This window comes from Homalodisca vitripennis, unplaced genomic scaffold (genome assembly GCF_021130785.1).
Source record: "Homalodisca vitripennis isolate AUS2020 unplaced genomic scaffold, UT_GWSS_2.1 ScUCBcl_1900;HRSCAF=6099, whole genome shotgun sequence".
NCBI lineage: Eukaryota > Metazoa > Arthropoda > Insecta > Hemiptera > Cicadellidae > Homalodisca > Homalodisca vitripennis.
The window spans coordinates 23,611-41,874 of NW_025778014.1; the positions used below are offsets into that span (position 1 = coordinate 23,611).

At 29.8% G+C, this 18,264-nt stretch overlaps 1 protein-coding gene across 2 annotated transcripts in view; it reads right to left on the reverse strand.

Moving 5' to 3' along the window:
* Positions 1-2,595: 2,595 nt before the first annotated feature.
* The window catches only part of LOC124371722 (plexin domain-containing protein 2-like), a 51,670-nt gene continuing 36,001 nt past the window's right edge, over positions 2,596-18,264 (reverse strand). For both annotated transcript variants that reach the window (XM_046830056.1, XM_046830057.1), the window contains 2 exons: positions 8,644-8,719; positions 2,596-7,924 (listed from right to left, as the gene is read on the reverse strand). In XM_046830056.1, coding sequence (XP_046686012.1) covers positions 8,651-8,719 — 69 coding nt within the window. In that variant the 3' untranslated portion in view covers positions 2,596-7,924; positions 8,644-8,650. The remainder of the gene's footprint in view (positions 7,925-8,643; positions 8,720-18,264) is intronic.

The following is an 18,264-nucleotide window of genomic DNA, read 5'->3' on the forward strand; positions in this document are numbered from 1 at the left end:
CACAACGCTTTGGTAAGATTTGTTTATTTTAACCTAGTTTGTAATATTATGTATTAGGTTAGTTCTTTACCTGAAGAAGAGATCAGATTGCAGATCTCGAAACGTAGTGTTACTGATTTATTGTTTCACTGAACGATGGCAAATGTCCGGAAAAATCCTGTTTCATTCATTCAGCATGTATCTGGACATCTCATGTCACCATTCTGGGCACTTTAAACTGGTGTTAAAAATAGCAGCTGCAGTCAAATCCCCCCACTGACTGTGAAGTACATGAAACTAGACTATAGTTAAAATTAGTGCCTGTTGTTTCTTGAAGAACTGATAATGACGTTTTGTGATTAATGATGACGTCACCAAACAAATCAATCGTTAAGAAAACTCGATGGTATGCAAAGAAAATCAATTGATACGCTAAGAAAAAATCAAAATCACAGTTCTAGTATACGAAACCATGACTGAGGAACTCAAACAAAAAGAATGGGACCAGCCATAAAGTTTCTTATCTGGTACCATGAAGTGACAAAACTTGTCAAACCACATAGTCATTGGTGATGAACCATGGTTTTTTTATGTCAATGTTGAACTAATGCAGTGCCTGGACATGAGGGTGCTACCCCTGCGCTTAACTGGAGAGACTGGTGCAGAGGTGGCCTCCTCTTCTTCCAAGGAGACATGATTGAGATAGAGTGCCTGCAATCTTTCCTCATGGATCTCGATAGGAGGCAATCTCTACCTCCAACCTTACCCATCCTGTCACTTCAGAAACAAGCGTAGAGGTACTTTGAGGACTAAGTGCAATGAGAGGTTTCTCAATTTCTTGTCCTAAGAGATTACAAAAAAAAGTATTGCTAAGTTGCTCCATAGTGTTCTCAACAGGAGCAGCTTAAAACGGTAGTTAGAGTTAAGTGTAAACAAATTAACACATTGGAGTCTGGCTTGCTATTTGCTGTTTTTATAGCCTGGTCTGCATAAATTAATTGGTTTTCAGATATTTTTTTTAGAAAACTGTTAAATATTATGTATATGATATTATATTTTCTTGAAAGTTCTATCTTTCCTCTTTAAACTGATATGCAAAACTGTATTCCTATAAAATCTAATTAATTTTTTTTTAAATTTCAAAACTTATCTTTTTTGAAGAAAAATAAAAACTCCCGCATGTCTTGTTACTTGAAAACTAAACTTTTGAATAAATAAAACAAGTAATTTGAATTTTTTTAAAGGCATTTACTATATACATATTTACAAATAATTTTAACTGCCAAAAAAATTTCAAATGCTAAAAAAATTATTGTTGTCGTAGACAGACTGACGACGCGCCAGGCCACATCAGTGGATAAACAAAAGCCTTAAGCGGGTATGACGTAGTAGCGCCTAGCGGAATTTTTCTGAACTAACCATCAAAGCTGGCTTTCTAATGCAGCAGACGGCACTCGAAATATCACTCGAGCAACTCCGTATATCAATCAGCAAAGCTGTACTCGAGTCACGCTCGAGCGCCGGCCGGGGGTTTTAAAACAATGGCGCTCGAGTCTGGCTCGAGCGTAGATTCGAATGTGTTAAAACTATGACTCAGTGTGACCAGAACAGTTCAGCACTGGACCATACAAGCTGTAGAGAAAGGGCCGAAAGGGTCAGTAATACTGACTAAAACTACACATCTACAATGGTCCACACATATACACACACATTGGTGGTGGTTCGGAAGTCACCTTTAAGCTGTTGGTCCCCAGGTTAAATGTTAGAGAGGGCTTCTTAGCCCTAACTTCGCCTGGGTAAAATAAGACATCTTTACTTTACTTTGCTTTACATATGGTCTATTCGAGTTGTGAAATCCAACATTTAGGTCCAAAGTCGACCGTAAAGGGTTACAAATGTTTCCCTTTTTGGAAAGTAAACTAAATAGCTGACTTGAAACCAATGCATGGTGGTAACTTAACAACAAAATCACACAAACTGAAAAAGGCAAGTTCTTACCATCCTTTGTCTTTCATTTTTTTTCACTATTGAAATAAATATATGGAACTTGTTTTTTGTAAAAATAATTTATAGTCTCTTTGATTACTTGTATTCTTGAAGTAATATTAACTAAATTCAATAAAATTATAAATGTTTGAGTAAATTATACCTACACAATTTTATTTATTATAATATATCAAACTAATCTAACTTTTCCTAAACTGTATGTTTTTCAATCTTGTTAATTTATGAGCATAACAATATTAAGAATTGGAAGGGAAAGCAAACATAAACTGATCTGATCATCTGTTACTAAATTTAAAATATTAACATTTTATAAGTGTAACTTTAAGATTTGTTAAAACATTGGGATAACATTATCTTCAAATCTTTGTAATGATTGCTATTTATTCAGCCTAAAAATATTTATTATCTACAGTACAACAAAAGGAGGCACCAAACAGGACACAAGTAAGTGATCTTCATGAACATCATTACATTATTGAAATACTGGAACTGCAACAAACTGGTGCAGACATTGTGTGGCCAGCAAACACAATATTATTACTAATGTATTAGAACCATAGCAACTTTACTCCTTCTCTTTGGATCAAGGATAAAAATCACAATAGTGAATACTTTTAATGTTTTATTATACAATATTTCATAGCGTTGTGTTTTAAAAAAATATTTACAAATACAAAATCGTTACAAGAATAGACCAATGACTCCGTTGCAATTGGTTTCAAATAAAGGCACAACCCGAAAACAAAGCTCAGTCAAAATTACACAAAATAGTATAAAGGTGCGAGCAGCATTCACTATCCACAAGCAGCAACAACTAGCAGGAATATTATTACTACCACAGATTTCAAAACTTGAAACAATTTAAATTAACTATTGATAAATCATACTATTTCTACAGATTTACACATTCAACTCTGATCTCTGTAATGTTGGTATTAAGAAACACAATAAAAATGCATGTGTATAAATCTGACAGTGCTTGTTGGTGGTGGCAAAATGTTACGTGGCAACCATACCTTTCAATTTTTCATTGCCAAAAATTAATTTTGACAAAACCTAAAGTCCTGTTGTAACTGATGAATTTCAAAACATTAATTATTTGTATTAAAAATTTCTTTAAATTAAAATTCTGTTTGGAACCAATTTTGAATAATACAATTTGCCCTTAAACAGCCTTGTTATTTGTCACTAAATGAATTTATAGCTCCTGAGATGATATAACTAATAGTTTCTAAAGGATTATTATCCAAAAGTTGAATAAATGCCAGATTGTCCGAAAACTAAGTAAATAAATCTGGGTAACCCTTTCAGTGTAAATGTTTTGTTAGATAAAATTGTTATTTTTTCAGATGACAAATACTGTGGAAAAGTACAGAACACTTCTTTGCTACGTTAAAATTTTATTTCTTGCAATTTGCTTACTTTTAATTCTTATTTGTATGTCAATAACTAATAATAGTTTTCTTTGAAAACTACTTTCATTTTTAACATGTTTTACTTAAAATGTAATTCTGAGCTTATAGCAGAGTTAAACCTCTTATCGATGTAGATTTTGTACGGGTTTACCAACATTGACCTACATTTATATACTGGTTTTCTATAGTATAAATATTAATATGGTGAAGAATTTCAATCACTTTGTTTTGCTTTACTATGTTTCAAATGGATGATACTATACTAAACAAAACAGTTTTCATTAGAAATAAAAACACTGTTATTATTCACTTTTCTCCTTTTTTTTTTTAACCCTACAGCTGGCATGAAAAAATGTTCGTCGCCAAAGGTCGTCTGATTTGGCTACGACGAATAAAGTATATATGTACAGTTATTTAAATTTTAGGATATTAAGGTAATATCAATGATTTTTATTATATACATTCTGGCAGAGCATTAACTTTAATGCCTATTTATTGTCTTCTTTGAAAGATATTATTTCTTTAAAGATAGAACCTATTTTCAAAAAAAAAAAAACAGTAACTGCTCGCTCATACAAAGCCATGTAACAAATACGTTTTGACGTAAAGTTAGGATGACTGTATATTTTTGGAATTGGCACAAAATTTTTTAGAACAAGTTAATGCATTTATTTAAAGTTTTGATGTAAAACTTATTGTTCAACAACAAAATATTTTACGATTTTGTTTTAATATATATTTTTAAATTCTGTCAAAACAAATTATTAACATGAAAACTAACAATAGGTTATTGATATTATAGTAGTCTCTAAATTGTTGTGAATAAATTGACATGTAATTGTTTACATTTAGACTGAAAAGGGATACATAATAAAAAAACATCTGCATAGCTGTAGAAATAGAGCCGCCAGTACAGAGTGATACCATTGCCAGTTCTAGGGTTAAAATAACAAACCTTGATTATTTAAAATAAAAGCTTTCATTCTTTATTAAATATATATTGTCATTTTAAGTTTTTAACTGGTTTTTTAGCTATTAGTAATAATTATAACAAAACCAACCAACTAAAGAGAAAAATCACTTGCTTTTACTAATTTCTTATGTTTGATTCAGGTATATGTTAAAAGTTAATGTTACACACTAAACATAACCACATATTAATAGTATATTATACTGTATAACTATTGAGTGCCAGCCCAGTAGTACAATCTATCAAGGCACTCATCTCATTATGAGCATGGAAATATAAAAAATAGGGATTCATTTAGTGTATAAGATTAGACAAATTACATAGTACACAGTGTCACACATTTATTTTATAAAAATAATAATTAAAAAAATTTATAGACTATTTTTTACCTTTGATAGTATAAAAATATATTGTACAAAATGTTTCCAACAAATTAAACAGGTAGATTAAAAATAAAAAAGACAAACATCCTGTGTGGATAGAATAAACTCCAGAATTTCTTACTTGTTTTTAATTGTTATTATGCTAAATATTAAAATGATCCAACTTGAAAATTTCCTCTGAATAAAAAAATGAATGTAAGTTCAACATGAAAAAAGGTAAAGTATTTATTATGTACACATATATAATATCTTCCCTATATGTCATAAAAAATTAACAATAAAAGCCTTTCAAAAAGTGTTAAAATGGAAGCTCAAGAAGCCCTTATCCAACCATTGCTCAAAGCTTGTGTGCATCAATTTATTGAAAGCTCAAACATTGGTCAGTGATATGTCTTATATTTCTAAGAGTATATACAATATACCAACAGTTGTATTGCACAATTATACATAGTAATATATCAGGGTCAAGAGTGAATTTCAGTTATTCTAAATCAAAGCCCCATCCTGGTAAAACGTATACACAAGGTTAAATAGTAAAACCAACAAACAAACAGAGTATAGAAAAAGGTATAAAACAAACAAATAACTAAGGGATGGGCTTTTGTAAGTCGGACAGGAGAAACACTATTTGGCTTAATTGTTACTACCATAACAATATTTTGATCATGATTCAAAATATGAGAATTCGGCAGTAAAATATATAAAGTTCATAGAAAAAGTTTTAATAACTCATCAACAACACTAAACCAATATACATTTTTATTGATGAAATTAGAAATTAAATATTTCAATAAAAAAGAGAGACAGCACTATATTGTGACACAACCATAAAACCCTTAATGTAATAAAATGAGGCTTTTTCATTTCTTTTGGAACCCAAGAAAATTTGAGCATACTAATGTTAATGGTTACAATTATACATAAAACATGTGCCAAAGCTATTGCGTATTTACTATAATTTTTCTCTTGGATACAAAAGAACTAACATGAGGAAGAAGAGAAGAACTAGAACATGAGTATATATCTAATTACAGATCCACTGATGAGAGAATTGTGCTTGATTTAATTTTCATCAAATCACCATAGAAGGCACCTAAACATGTAGTCCATGAGCTGTAAGCCAATTTTAATTATAAATTAAAAGTCCTAATATCCGAGCTACCAGGTTAACAGAGGTGTTTAAAATTTTCCATATGCAAGGTAGTCCCAAAAAAAACACATAAACCAATGTCAAAAAACGAGATAAAGGGATTTAAAAGTAATTTTCAGTTAAAAACTCACCCTACATCTTATCGCTTGAAACTGATTTAAGTATTCCTTAAATAGTATACTCTCTAAATAGTACTCTTTAATTTGTGTATGTTAAATTAAACAAACCTTAAACAAAAACGTTTCGTTTAATATTTTTAACCCTTTTGACGACCTCCCATTTCAACCACCACAAATATCCTGTACTGATACCACATACGGCTAAGTTGTATGTTTACATAATGTATTTTGGCCTTCAGCTCCCAGACAAATGTGTTTACATTTAGATTATAAAATAAACAGATTGTAATAGTTAATTAAATCTAATCAGAACATTTTCTTAGACTTTACAAGAAATTGTAAAACTCACATTATAATCAAAATTTAAAATCACTTATATTTTGTAATACACTATAATTATATAATACTTAAGCTATGTCAGGAATTAAAAAGAACTTTGCTGCTATTTAATAAATACTTAGTAAAACTGAGTTTCCTTCTCTTCCAAAACATATACGTTTATAATAATGACAGTACATAAAGTATAAAACCGATATAAATAAAAATTATGTAAACACCCCCTTTTATTATGTCCTTTAACTCTTAATACTACTTCAATAATAAAACATATACATACTAATCTATTGATTAATATTATAGTTTTTACTTTTATTTATGTTTATAATTTTGCCTTGTTAAAGGAAAGTATGCTTTGTCTTCTTCACCTGAAAATAGTCACAAATATTTCTTGATATTTAAGTAAATCATTAGTAAATTACAATTCCTGTTTTAATATCATTTACTTTTTATGAATTTTTCAGACTGTAAGAAATTCTTAATTGCTATTTATGGATTAATATTTAATGATATGCTACATAATGGACATCAGCATTCATAAACTTCATAATTATGCAGTATGGATATTATTTGTTTTAAGTTTATTAACTAACATGCAAAAACACTAATAACATCATTCAAATTCATTTAAAAATCACTCTATAATTAGTTAAATCAAGTAACCTTTAGTAATTTTATATTTTGCTTCAAATTTACTAATGCATGGTTTACTTGATAATAGAATTTAGGAAGGATACATTACTTAAAAGTCTGAAATATTATGTTGCATAGCATTTTTACCCTGGATTAATATGTCAGTTGAATCTATGTACAACACTTTTTAAAATGGCAGTATATTGAGGACTTTTTTCTCAACTCTATTTCTTTGTTAAAAATTTATTTCTGGTATTTGTGCAAAACAATCAGTTAAAACTGTTAAAATTATTTATTGCAACGGAAGACAACTAATTCACATTTGACACTTATACAAATTAGCTAAAATTATATACAATATATTTAGGAGAACTCTTCTAATCTGTTTTTGATCCGAGTCTAAAACTATTCTAACAAGATTAAATACATTTCTTAATTATAGATAAACTAAATTAATAACTACTTAGATCAATTAAGAAGTTAACATCTTTTTGCAATGTACATTAAAAAACAATACAAAGTTGATTCGATTCAACAAATTCAGAGAGGCAACATAACAACAAAAATATTGATCACAGAATAAGATAACTATACTGATAACTCAACTAAACAACAGTTACAGTTTATCAGTAGTCAATAAGTCTACATTGTCTTCAAGTGCTTTTATTTTAATTTCACTCCTCTCCTATATACATTATCAAATACAAAAATGTTTCAAAAAGTATACACGATTTTACGAATTATAAATGCAATGTCCATACAAATGAAGTAGTAAGGCGTGAGTTGAAATAAAAATAACATTAACAAGATATTATTATTTGTTCATAATTATGCCATTTGTTGTTTAGAGATTTAAAAATACAGTGATACGTCAAGTCACTATGTCATTTTGATAATGTATTCGATTTAATGCAGATTTAAGATCCCGCTATCTGAAAACAGAAAATAATACAAATTAGTGTTTTTTATTCAACAAATAAAAATGTAGTTTCATATAAAAAATAATTTTGATGTAATTCATTAGCGATAGTATTAATATCAGAAAGTTTCTTCTTAGGTAAATAATGTTATATATTTTACTACATATGAAAGCTGAAAGTTTCTGGGAACATTAGGTATGTTGTTTCAAGAAGGGGAAATTTGTTCTCTTGCAGTTGGCAGCAATGAAGTCATTTAGCATTATTCTGATTTCATCCATCCACCTTTGATAAAAACGGTGATACAATTACTTTTAGAATCAGGCTATATATTCTTATTTCTTAGTAACAAATAACACAGGAATCAGAATAAAATTTGGAACCAAGAAAACAAAGAATGCAAGAATTGAAATCAAATTTGGAATAAAGAAAAATATTTTGGCATCATAATTGAATTTTTTTGGAATTAGTCCATGACTAACCCAAAACCGCCTATTTCATGACAAAAACAAATATTGATTATCCATGTAATCCTTCAAAAGAAATAAATAGTTTATGAATAAAACATAGTACTCTAAAATTAAATCAAGTATAAACCAAAGCAAGATAGTAATTCACTTGTACCAAAATCGTGCCAAATTTCAATGGACTGAAACACGTGAAAGTTTTTTTAATCACTATCCATTTAACAGTTTAAAGTTGTTAAGTTCTGGCACAAATTCACTGAAACTCACCGGAATGTCACATGTGTATAGTAGCTGCTGTGTATCTAGCCTCGCCTCTACGCCACCTCCACTGGCTTGGCCGGTACTGAAACAGGACAACATAATAACTTACCACTCTTTCAATACTTTCCTTTTTTATTCAAATTCCCAATCTCCTACTACTTATATTCTACCTTATTAAGATATGTACCTCTTTGATAGCACAAATATTACTTTAGACGACAGATGTTTCGATTATGACCACGATCTTACACTTGCTCTCATATCACATTAGAGGTATAAAAAACAATAAATTTAAAAAGTGAGCTGAATTCAATTGCCGTATTATTGGTTGCCGTTATTAGTTTGGTAAAATTTAAGAATTTTATAACCTCCTCAAAACTCCAAAATTTGACCTAAACCTGAAAAACATCCCCCAAACAGCCGTTGGGATGTTCCTGGAGCTAACAGTAATTTGAAGTTCAAAACAAAAATACTAGCAGCTGAAAACTTCTGGTGGTACCTGACATGTGCAAGATTAGTAAACTGTATAATGTTCCGTTTTTCTTTTTGTGACTGTCAGGAAAATGCTAATGTACTGTCAGCGTATTCCTCTGGTGAGTGAGATTCGCACCCACTAAAAAACCTCACTGGTCCAGGCATCACTCCCTCTTAGTAAGCTTTCAATATTACTTCAAGAATTGCCTTCGGTTGGGCAACACTGGGGCTGTATTACCTTTCTCATAATTTCTTGGTTTTCAGCAACCTGTAACAGGTCAAATTACGACATTTGAATATTCGCGGGGAATTGGCAGACTGTGACGTCAATGAATCGGCAGACTGTGACATCAGTGAATCACATGTTGTCGGAATTGAGATTTATTTAATAACGAAGACATTTATTGAACTTTATACGGGAAAAGATTTGATTAATTAAAATGAAGTAAACATAACCAAAATTCGTGTTTTACAAAAACATTAAATAGAATTACGCAGAAGAGCCAATTGTGGTATGAATGACTTGTAAATTTATGACGTCATAAAAGCACATGTTGCTAAAAATTTAAATAAAAAGCTTTGAAAAATTAATAAAAAGAAAATAGAAATACTTAAATTGATTAATTATAGTAAACGTGATAAATTTCGACAATTATAAGAAAGAATTAAATTAAATTTATTCGTGAAGACGCTGATTTGAACGAGAGAAGTGATGAGTGTTGTTATGAATCAGTATCCATCGTATTATACGGAGATTCGTCCTTCTACCATCAGACTCGAAGCAAGGAGGTTGTGTTAGTTCTCCTGGGAAAGTAATGATCTATTGTATAGTATATTGAAATTTAATCAAGGATGGGATATTGTTTAGACTTTTAAAATTATCAAAGCACTGCAAGGTGAGTGAGTTTATAATATTGTTGAGAGTGTGACATTTAATAAACTAATCTCGTGGTCACTTGCTTTGACTTTCTTTAAATATTCCTTTTACAAAAAGTGTGGAGTGATGTTAAATTTTGTAATTATTACTTAATATATTTTGGAACTCTGACATACACACAGACTTGTCTCTGGTGATAACACCAGAGACATTCAAATCTAATAATTTTTGAGTAATACGAGGAAATACAGCTAGCATTGGGCAAGATGGCGACCGATACTATGATGAATAACATGGTATAACAACGTGCCACTGGTGACAAGGCGCGTACAACTACATGGTGAGTGAATAATTCTAAAGAACTGACTTTCAGCAAATTATCGTAACCAACGTGGGAGTGACACATAGCAAATTGGTGTTATAACCTGGAACTCTCATCAAATTTACACTCGCATCAAATTTGACCTACATCAATAGGCGCAGCAACGAGGGGTCCTCATCAAAATTGACATCTCATCAAATTTGGCATACATCAAATGGCGCACCAACTGGAGGGCTCGAACTTCCACAACTAATTTAAGTAGGTTAGTGGTAGCATATTTTAGACTAAGTGAAAATTACTGTTTTTATATAATTGTAAATTGTATTTTCAGGTGTGTGTCTAGAAGAAGTATGACAAATTATTATTAGTCTATAAGTTTGATAACTTTGAACAACCTAGTTATAATATAAATTGGTAAAATTTTCCTGGTAGGCTAATAAAACAAAAATAAGGCCTAAATTAAATTTTCAAATTAAACATAGGCTACAAAATGGAAGGCGAACAAAATAATGAAGGGCCCACACCAATATTTAGACCAATAGAAATAGATCTTCATAGCTCAGGAGATACAGGGTTTTTAGGTTGGTCATCCCCTAATACAGTAGAACAGGAGGTGTCGACAAGAGATGACAGAAATTCATTAGAGAATGAGGTTAGCAGAGTCAGTAGTTCAGTAGGAGTTGATAGGGATGAAGGTCTTATTGCATTCATGAGGACTATGATGAATAGTCTGAATGAAAAGATAGATAAAAATAATGAAAAGATGGATAAAAATAATGAGGAGTTAAAGAAAAATAATGAGGAAGTAAGGAAGGACTTGAATGAAAAGATATATAAAAATAATGAAAAGATGGATAAAAATAATGAGGGATTAAGGGATCTGAATTATAAAATAGATCAGAATAATGAGGAACTAAAAAAGGAAATTCAAAGAAGTAATGAACTGTTAAAACGAGACATGGAACAGATGAGAGGTGTTAAACAATAAAATAGTAGAGACAACGGAGGTTATGAGAGTAGAGATAAATAAAGACTTAAATACTTTAAATAAAGACTTAAAGAACTTGGAGGAGGGGGTCAGACTTGAAATAAACGAACAAGCTGAGAAAAACAAAGGTGAGAGGAATAAACTTAAAAAGTCAGGTTAGAGGAGAGGTTACTACGGAGATAAAGAAATTAAAAGATAAAAGAGAAGAAGATATGAGGGAAATTTAGAAAAGGTTTGTACACATTGAGGATGATAAAAAGAAAATAGATCAAAGATTAGAAAAGATAAATAAGAGATTTAAAACAAGACTAGATGAATTAAATGGTAGAGTAGATAGGGACAGAACTAACTTAGAAACTTGACCAGGATACAGAAAATGGTAAGGCTACTAGGGATGTAGAGAACAAGTCAGTAACGGGCAGTAGTTTACAGGAAATAGAGGACATGGGAAATAGGGTAGAAAAATCCCTGAATAAGAGATTGGATGAAACTCTAGGGAAATTAGAAAACAAACAAACACAACTAGAAAATATGATGAGAAATCAAAGCATGGTGGGGCATGAGAATAAGCCAACCAGCAAACACAGAAATATTCTTATTGGAATTTGATCCAATAAAAAATAATGTACATCCTATGGAATTTTTGGAAGCTTGTAAAAAATATATAGAGAAAAATGGAGAAGGATGGGACTTCCAGGTATTGATAATCTTAAAAATATATGAAAAATGAAGCAGGAAAGTGACAGCATATAAATAATTGGAAAAACTTTGAACAATTTTATAGGAGTTTTAAAGGGAAATATTGGTCCATAGGGGAACAGAAAAAATTTGAAAAAGAACTAATGGGTAACGGTACATACAGGGTTGGATTTGATAATCTAGTAACCTATGTATTGGAATTTTATAATAAAAGCCAGTATTTGGAAACTAGAATTAACATGGGAACATTCCTAGCATATATAAGCAAACATGTTCCTAGAACCATAAGTAGTGCAATTGCTGCAGCCCAAAATGTTGAAAGATCAGAAGATCTAGAAAACCTGTTGAATCAACTTAATATACTGAATAGTGACACATATAGAAGTTATGACAGATCATTTGATATGAGAAATGAGACAGCACTCAATAAAAATGTAAATCAATACAAGAATTTAGGACATAGAGATACACCATATAGAGGGACACAAGTTAGAGGGAATATTAGAGGAAATAATTTGACTAGAGTAGGCTCATACTACAATAGGAACACATATAATAGGGAGAGACTAGAGTTTGAGAATGATAGGAGAAGACAAAGCAATAATAGGGGTAGAGATACAAATGATTATGGAAAGGAGAAAGAAAGGTATGAAAACAACGAAACGAGGCATCAGAGAGATCAATATGAATATACAAGGGGAAGAGGAAGTATGAGAGGTAATAGATGACTAGAGGAAAACAGGATGGAAAACAAATGGGTAGGACAGGCTAGAATGAAGGAAACGATTGAGAAAAAGGAACCTAATTTTGAGGGATACCAAATGATAGGAGATTCTCAATTTAGGAGATTTGGGGAGAAAATAATGAATTTAAGAGGTGAATATAGAGAGAAAGGAGGAAAGAGAATTAACTTATGCATAGGAGGTCAGACAATTGAACAGTTGACCAGAGAGCTAAAACATACAAATAATTTAGAAAAACAGCTAATAGTAATGATAGGTACAAATGATTTATTAAGGGATAAAGAAGTAAAAAATATTTGTAATGATTATGATAAACTAGTAGAGGTTTTACTGGAGAAAGCTGATAAAATAATCTTGGTAACCATTCCACCCATACCAAAGTTAGGTGAGAATGACATATATCATTTAAATAAACTTGAAAGAATAAATGAACATATAAAAAGTAAAGAAAATAATGAAAAAGTTACAGTTTTAGAAGTGGCAGAGAAGTATTATGATAACTATGATAGTACAGACTGTAATGTGAAATTATATCTGAATAAAGAGGGTCTAACAATTCTAGCAAATGAGCTTAGAAATCTGATAAGATCAGATAAGAAAAAATCCGGACTAAGACTAGGGGTGAATACAGCTTTTATACCAGAAAATGACATCTTTGATGAATTGACCAATGAAGATAATTATAATAAAATTCCCATAAAACCAGTAGCAGAAGCACTACCTGAGATACTTGGAAAAATAAATAAAGAGGAGTATCACATGATAATAGATTCAGGAAGCCAGGCGACAATAATGTCAGAAAAGTATTATAATGAGATAAAAGAAAGAAGTGTACTTGAAATTTTAGAGCTGCCGGTAACAAATTTAAGTATAATAGGAGTAACAGGTATTAGAAGTAAAAAGATTGATAAACAGGTCATGATAGAGGTGGAAATAGAAAATAAATTATTTCAAATAAATTTTCTAGTAGTTAAAGCAGTGAACTTGGGAATAATACTAGGATGTGACTTCTTAAGAGAACACAATGCAAAAATTGACTTTGAACATGGTAAGATAAAGTTGGAGGTAGATAAAGAAGTATTAAATGTTGAATTTACTGAATCAAACAGTGAATCAGAGGATATAGTCAATGGTATAAAGTTAATTAGGTGCAATTACATAAATACATTAGTAAGTGAAGATGAGCTGAAAAATTCTTGGAACAACATAGAATTTCTATGTAAAACACATACAGAAAATATGAAGGACAAAGTTAATGATGAGAAGGATAAACAGGTTTTAGAAATATTAGAAACATTGTGAAGTAAAGGAAAATGAAGATTTAAATAAATTAAAAAGTATACTGATGAAAAATAAAGATATTTTTTCAGATGAACCAGGTTGTATAAAGAATTATGAGGCCAAATTAAATATAACAAATGAAAAACCATTTGTAAGGAGATCCTATCCAATACCTTATTCAAAGAGGGAAGGTGTAAGAAAGGAAATAGAAAATATGTTAAAAGGAGACATAATAGAGGAGTCTGATAGTCCATATTCTAACCCATTGGTGTGTGTAGTTAAAAAGGATCTGTCATTGAGAATATGTCTAGATAGCAGGAATTTGAATCAACACATAATACCAGATAGGGAATCACCAATAAACATAAATGATGTATTGAAAAAGTTTATAGGAGTCAAATATATGACATCATTAGATTTATCACAGGGATTTCTACAAACACAATTAAGTAAAGAGTCCAGAAAATATGTAGCGTTTGTCTTCGAAGGGAGGAATTTACAATATAAAAGACTACCATATGGTTTGAATGTTAGTACTGCGTTGTTCATTAAAGGGTTAAACAAAGTATTAGGTCAAGACTTGACAGAATTTGTAACTACATATGTGGATGATATATTAATCACTTCAAACACATATGAAGAACATTTAAAACATGTAGAACAGGTCTTAAGTAGATTAAAAGAAGGAGGAATAACAGTCAAATTAAAAAAATCACAATTTTTAAGAAAAGAGATAAATTATTTAGGATACATTATTTCAGCTGAAGGAATTAAAATGGATAAAAATAAAATTGAACAGATAGTGAATTTTAAGTGACCTACAAACATAAAAGAACTACAAATGTTTAATGGATTATGTTTGTATTATGCAAAGTTTCAAAGACATTATGGCAATTTAATAGGACAGTTAAATCATTTATTGAGTAATAAAATAGAATGGAAGTGGACAGAAAAAGAAGAAAAGGCATTTGGACAAATTAAAACGGAATTTTTAAATGCAGTCATTTTAAAACATCCAGATTTTAACAAACCATTTTATTTAAATACAGATGCAAGTGACCTTAACATTAGTGGAATATTATACCAGTTAGATGAAATCAATGAGGAACAGGTGATATCATTTTATAGCAAGGCTTTAACACAAGCGCAAAAATTTTACACGATCACAGAAAAGGAACTGTTAGCTGTAGTATTAACTTGTAAAAAATTTAGATCATATTTAATAGGACATCCCAGAGTGATAGTGAGAACAGATCATAAAGCATTGACATTCTTAAAAAGTTGTAAATTAACAAATGGTAGATTGTTGAGATGGGCTTTAGCATTACAAGAGTTTAATCTTGAAATAGAATTTGTTAAAGGGAAAGAGAACATTCCAGCAGACATACTGTCAAGGATTACACAGAAGGATAGTCAAAATTCAGTAGAAAAATACAGTATCAAGGTTTTATACAACAAAATTGATTTAGGTTTTAAAGATAGTGAGATAAAGGAAATATTAAAGAATCTAGATAAAAAACAAGAACAGGATGAGTATTTGAGAAATATAAAAAATATCTTAAATGACAGCGAAGGAGTTCATTATGGAAAAATAAATAAAATATTTATGGAGTATAGAGGGATAATTTTTAAGAGAAAGGATGAAAATAGTGATGTATGGAAAGTATGTATTCCAGAAGGTATTAAAAAGGATTTAGTTAATTTTACACATTTAAAATATGGACATTTAGGAGGTCATAAAATATTTAATATACTTAAAGAGTATTGTATTTTTAAGAATATGGAAAGAAGTGTAAAAGAACAGTTAAAAAAGTGTATATTGTGCCAAAAGAGTAAACATGGGAATGTAAGACAAGAAGGTAGACAAATGAATATAATATCTCAGAATGTACTAGACTTGGTGTCAATAGATTTGATAGGTCCATTACCAAAGGGAAGAGGAAATGTACAATACATATTAACAATGGTAGATGTTTTTTCAAAATTTGTGAAATTATATGCCATAAAGAAACCAAACAGTAGAAGTGTATTAAGTAAAGTAACTAAAGAGTTTATACCTCAAGTAGGAAAAATGAAAGCAATAGTCAGCGACAATGGTCCATGTTTTAATTCAAATTTGTGGAACACAACTCTTAATAACTTAGATATTAAAGTTTATCACAGTACACCTTATCACCCACAAAGTTCAATAGTGGAAAGGACAAATAAAGAAGTAAATAAAATTTGTAGGATATATTGTCATAAAAGACATACTCAATGGCCTGACATTCTGTTATTTGCTGAACATGTGTTAAACAATTCAGTACAGGACACCATTGAAGCAATACCATATGAAGTAATGTTTGGAAGAAGATCTGATAATTTTCTAAGTAAAATAATTAAGTTTCCAATTGAATGTAAATTTAATCATTTGAATAAAATTAGAATGGTAAGGGAAAACTTAATAAGTAAGGCAGAAATAAGGAATAAAAGACACGATGAGAAATTAAATCCAATTAAGTATAGAATAGGTGACAAAGTATTAGTAAAAAACCATATTTTATCAAATGCATTAGATAAGATTAAAAAATATTTCTTACTTTATGAAGGACCATATGTAATCGCAGGCATTAAAAGAGAAAATGCATATGCATTAACCAGATTAGACAATAATGAATTCTTTGGGATCCGTAATGTAAGGGAACTAAAGAGATTCATAGAATAAGAGTATGAAAACTCTTTAAGTGTGAATGACCATACTGATGCTGAATGAGACCATTTTATTTAAGAAATGTTTAAAACATGGTCTATAAACTGGCTTGTGTGGATGGATGAATGTACAGAGAAGCACATAAAAAAAACAATACATGTTTATGAAATAAAACTTGTGACCTTCTCTTTAATGAAATGTGCCAATAAAAGAATAACCCCTCTAATTATATAAATATTTTTTTACCTGTCAAAATTTAACCTTGAGGGGAATAAGCCAGTTTTTCTTTCAAAATATTGTAGGCTCCCATGTAGTCAGCCTATGGCCCGTCATAAATAATGACAAATAAACCTTTTCAAAAAACGGGCTGACATAAAAATATCTGACCTTAACGGTCAGATAAAACAATAAAAAGTATAAAATTCATTTGAACCAAAAAACTGACAATTAGTCAGATTAGTATAGGGTTGTATAAATATTTAGAATAAGATGTGACAAGGATAATGTAATATAGTAGATAGTATATGTAATATGTTTCCAGTAGGAGATGACAATATAAGGATATTACAATATTGTTTATCAGTAAGAATATATTTAGGATTTTTACAAAGTATTTGTGTATTATTATAACTTGTGAGTGTATAATCTGATAGAGTTAACTTGTATTAAACATTGTGTTATGTGAAATGGACACGTTAAACATTATATTCAAAACATATAGAGGTTACAAGTATTCAATTTAAAATATTTAAAACTTTAGTACTATTCTTATATATATATATATATTCATTGATATTTGTATTAATTGTATTGATTTATATGTACACTATAATTTGTGTAATCATTTAATATTAATTATAATTTGTGTGAACATTTAATACATTGTAATTTGTGTAATATGATTGTAAGCTTTGCTTTGATATTTTACTTTCTTTTAAATGAATACTTTTAAACAAAATTATCAAGAAATTTAAATAATAGCGTAATTGGACAAAAATTTAAAAGATTTAATTGGAGGAGAAATATAAATTGATAACAAATATATGATCAATTTATATTTGGGGGTTGTGTAACAGGTCAAATTACGACATTTGAATATTCGCGGGGAATTGGCAGACTGTGACGTCAATGAATCGGCAGACTGTGACATCAGTGAATCACATGTTGTCGGAATTGAGATTTATTTAATAACGAAGACATTTATTGAACTTTATACGGGAAAAGATTTGATTAATTAAAATGAAGTAAACATAACCAAAATTCGTGTTTTACAAAAACATTAAATAGAATTACGCAGAAGAGCCAATTGTGGTATGAATGACTTGTAAATTTATGACGTCATAAAGCACATGTTGCTAAAAATTTAAATAAAAAGCTTTGAAAAATTAATAAAAAGAAAATAGAAATACTTAAATTGATTAATTATAGTAAACGTGATAAATTTCGACAATTATAAGAAAGAATTAAATTAAATTTATTCGTGAAGACGCTGATTTGAACGAGAGAAGTGATGAGTGTTGTTTTGAATCAGTATCCGTCGTATTATACGGAGAT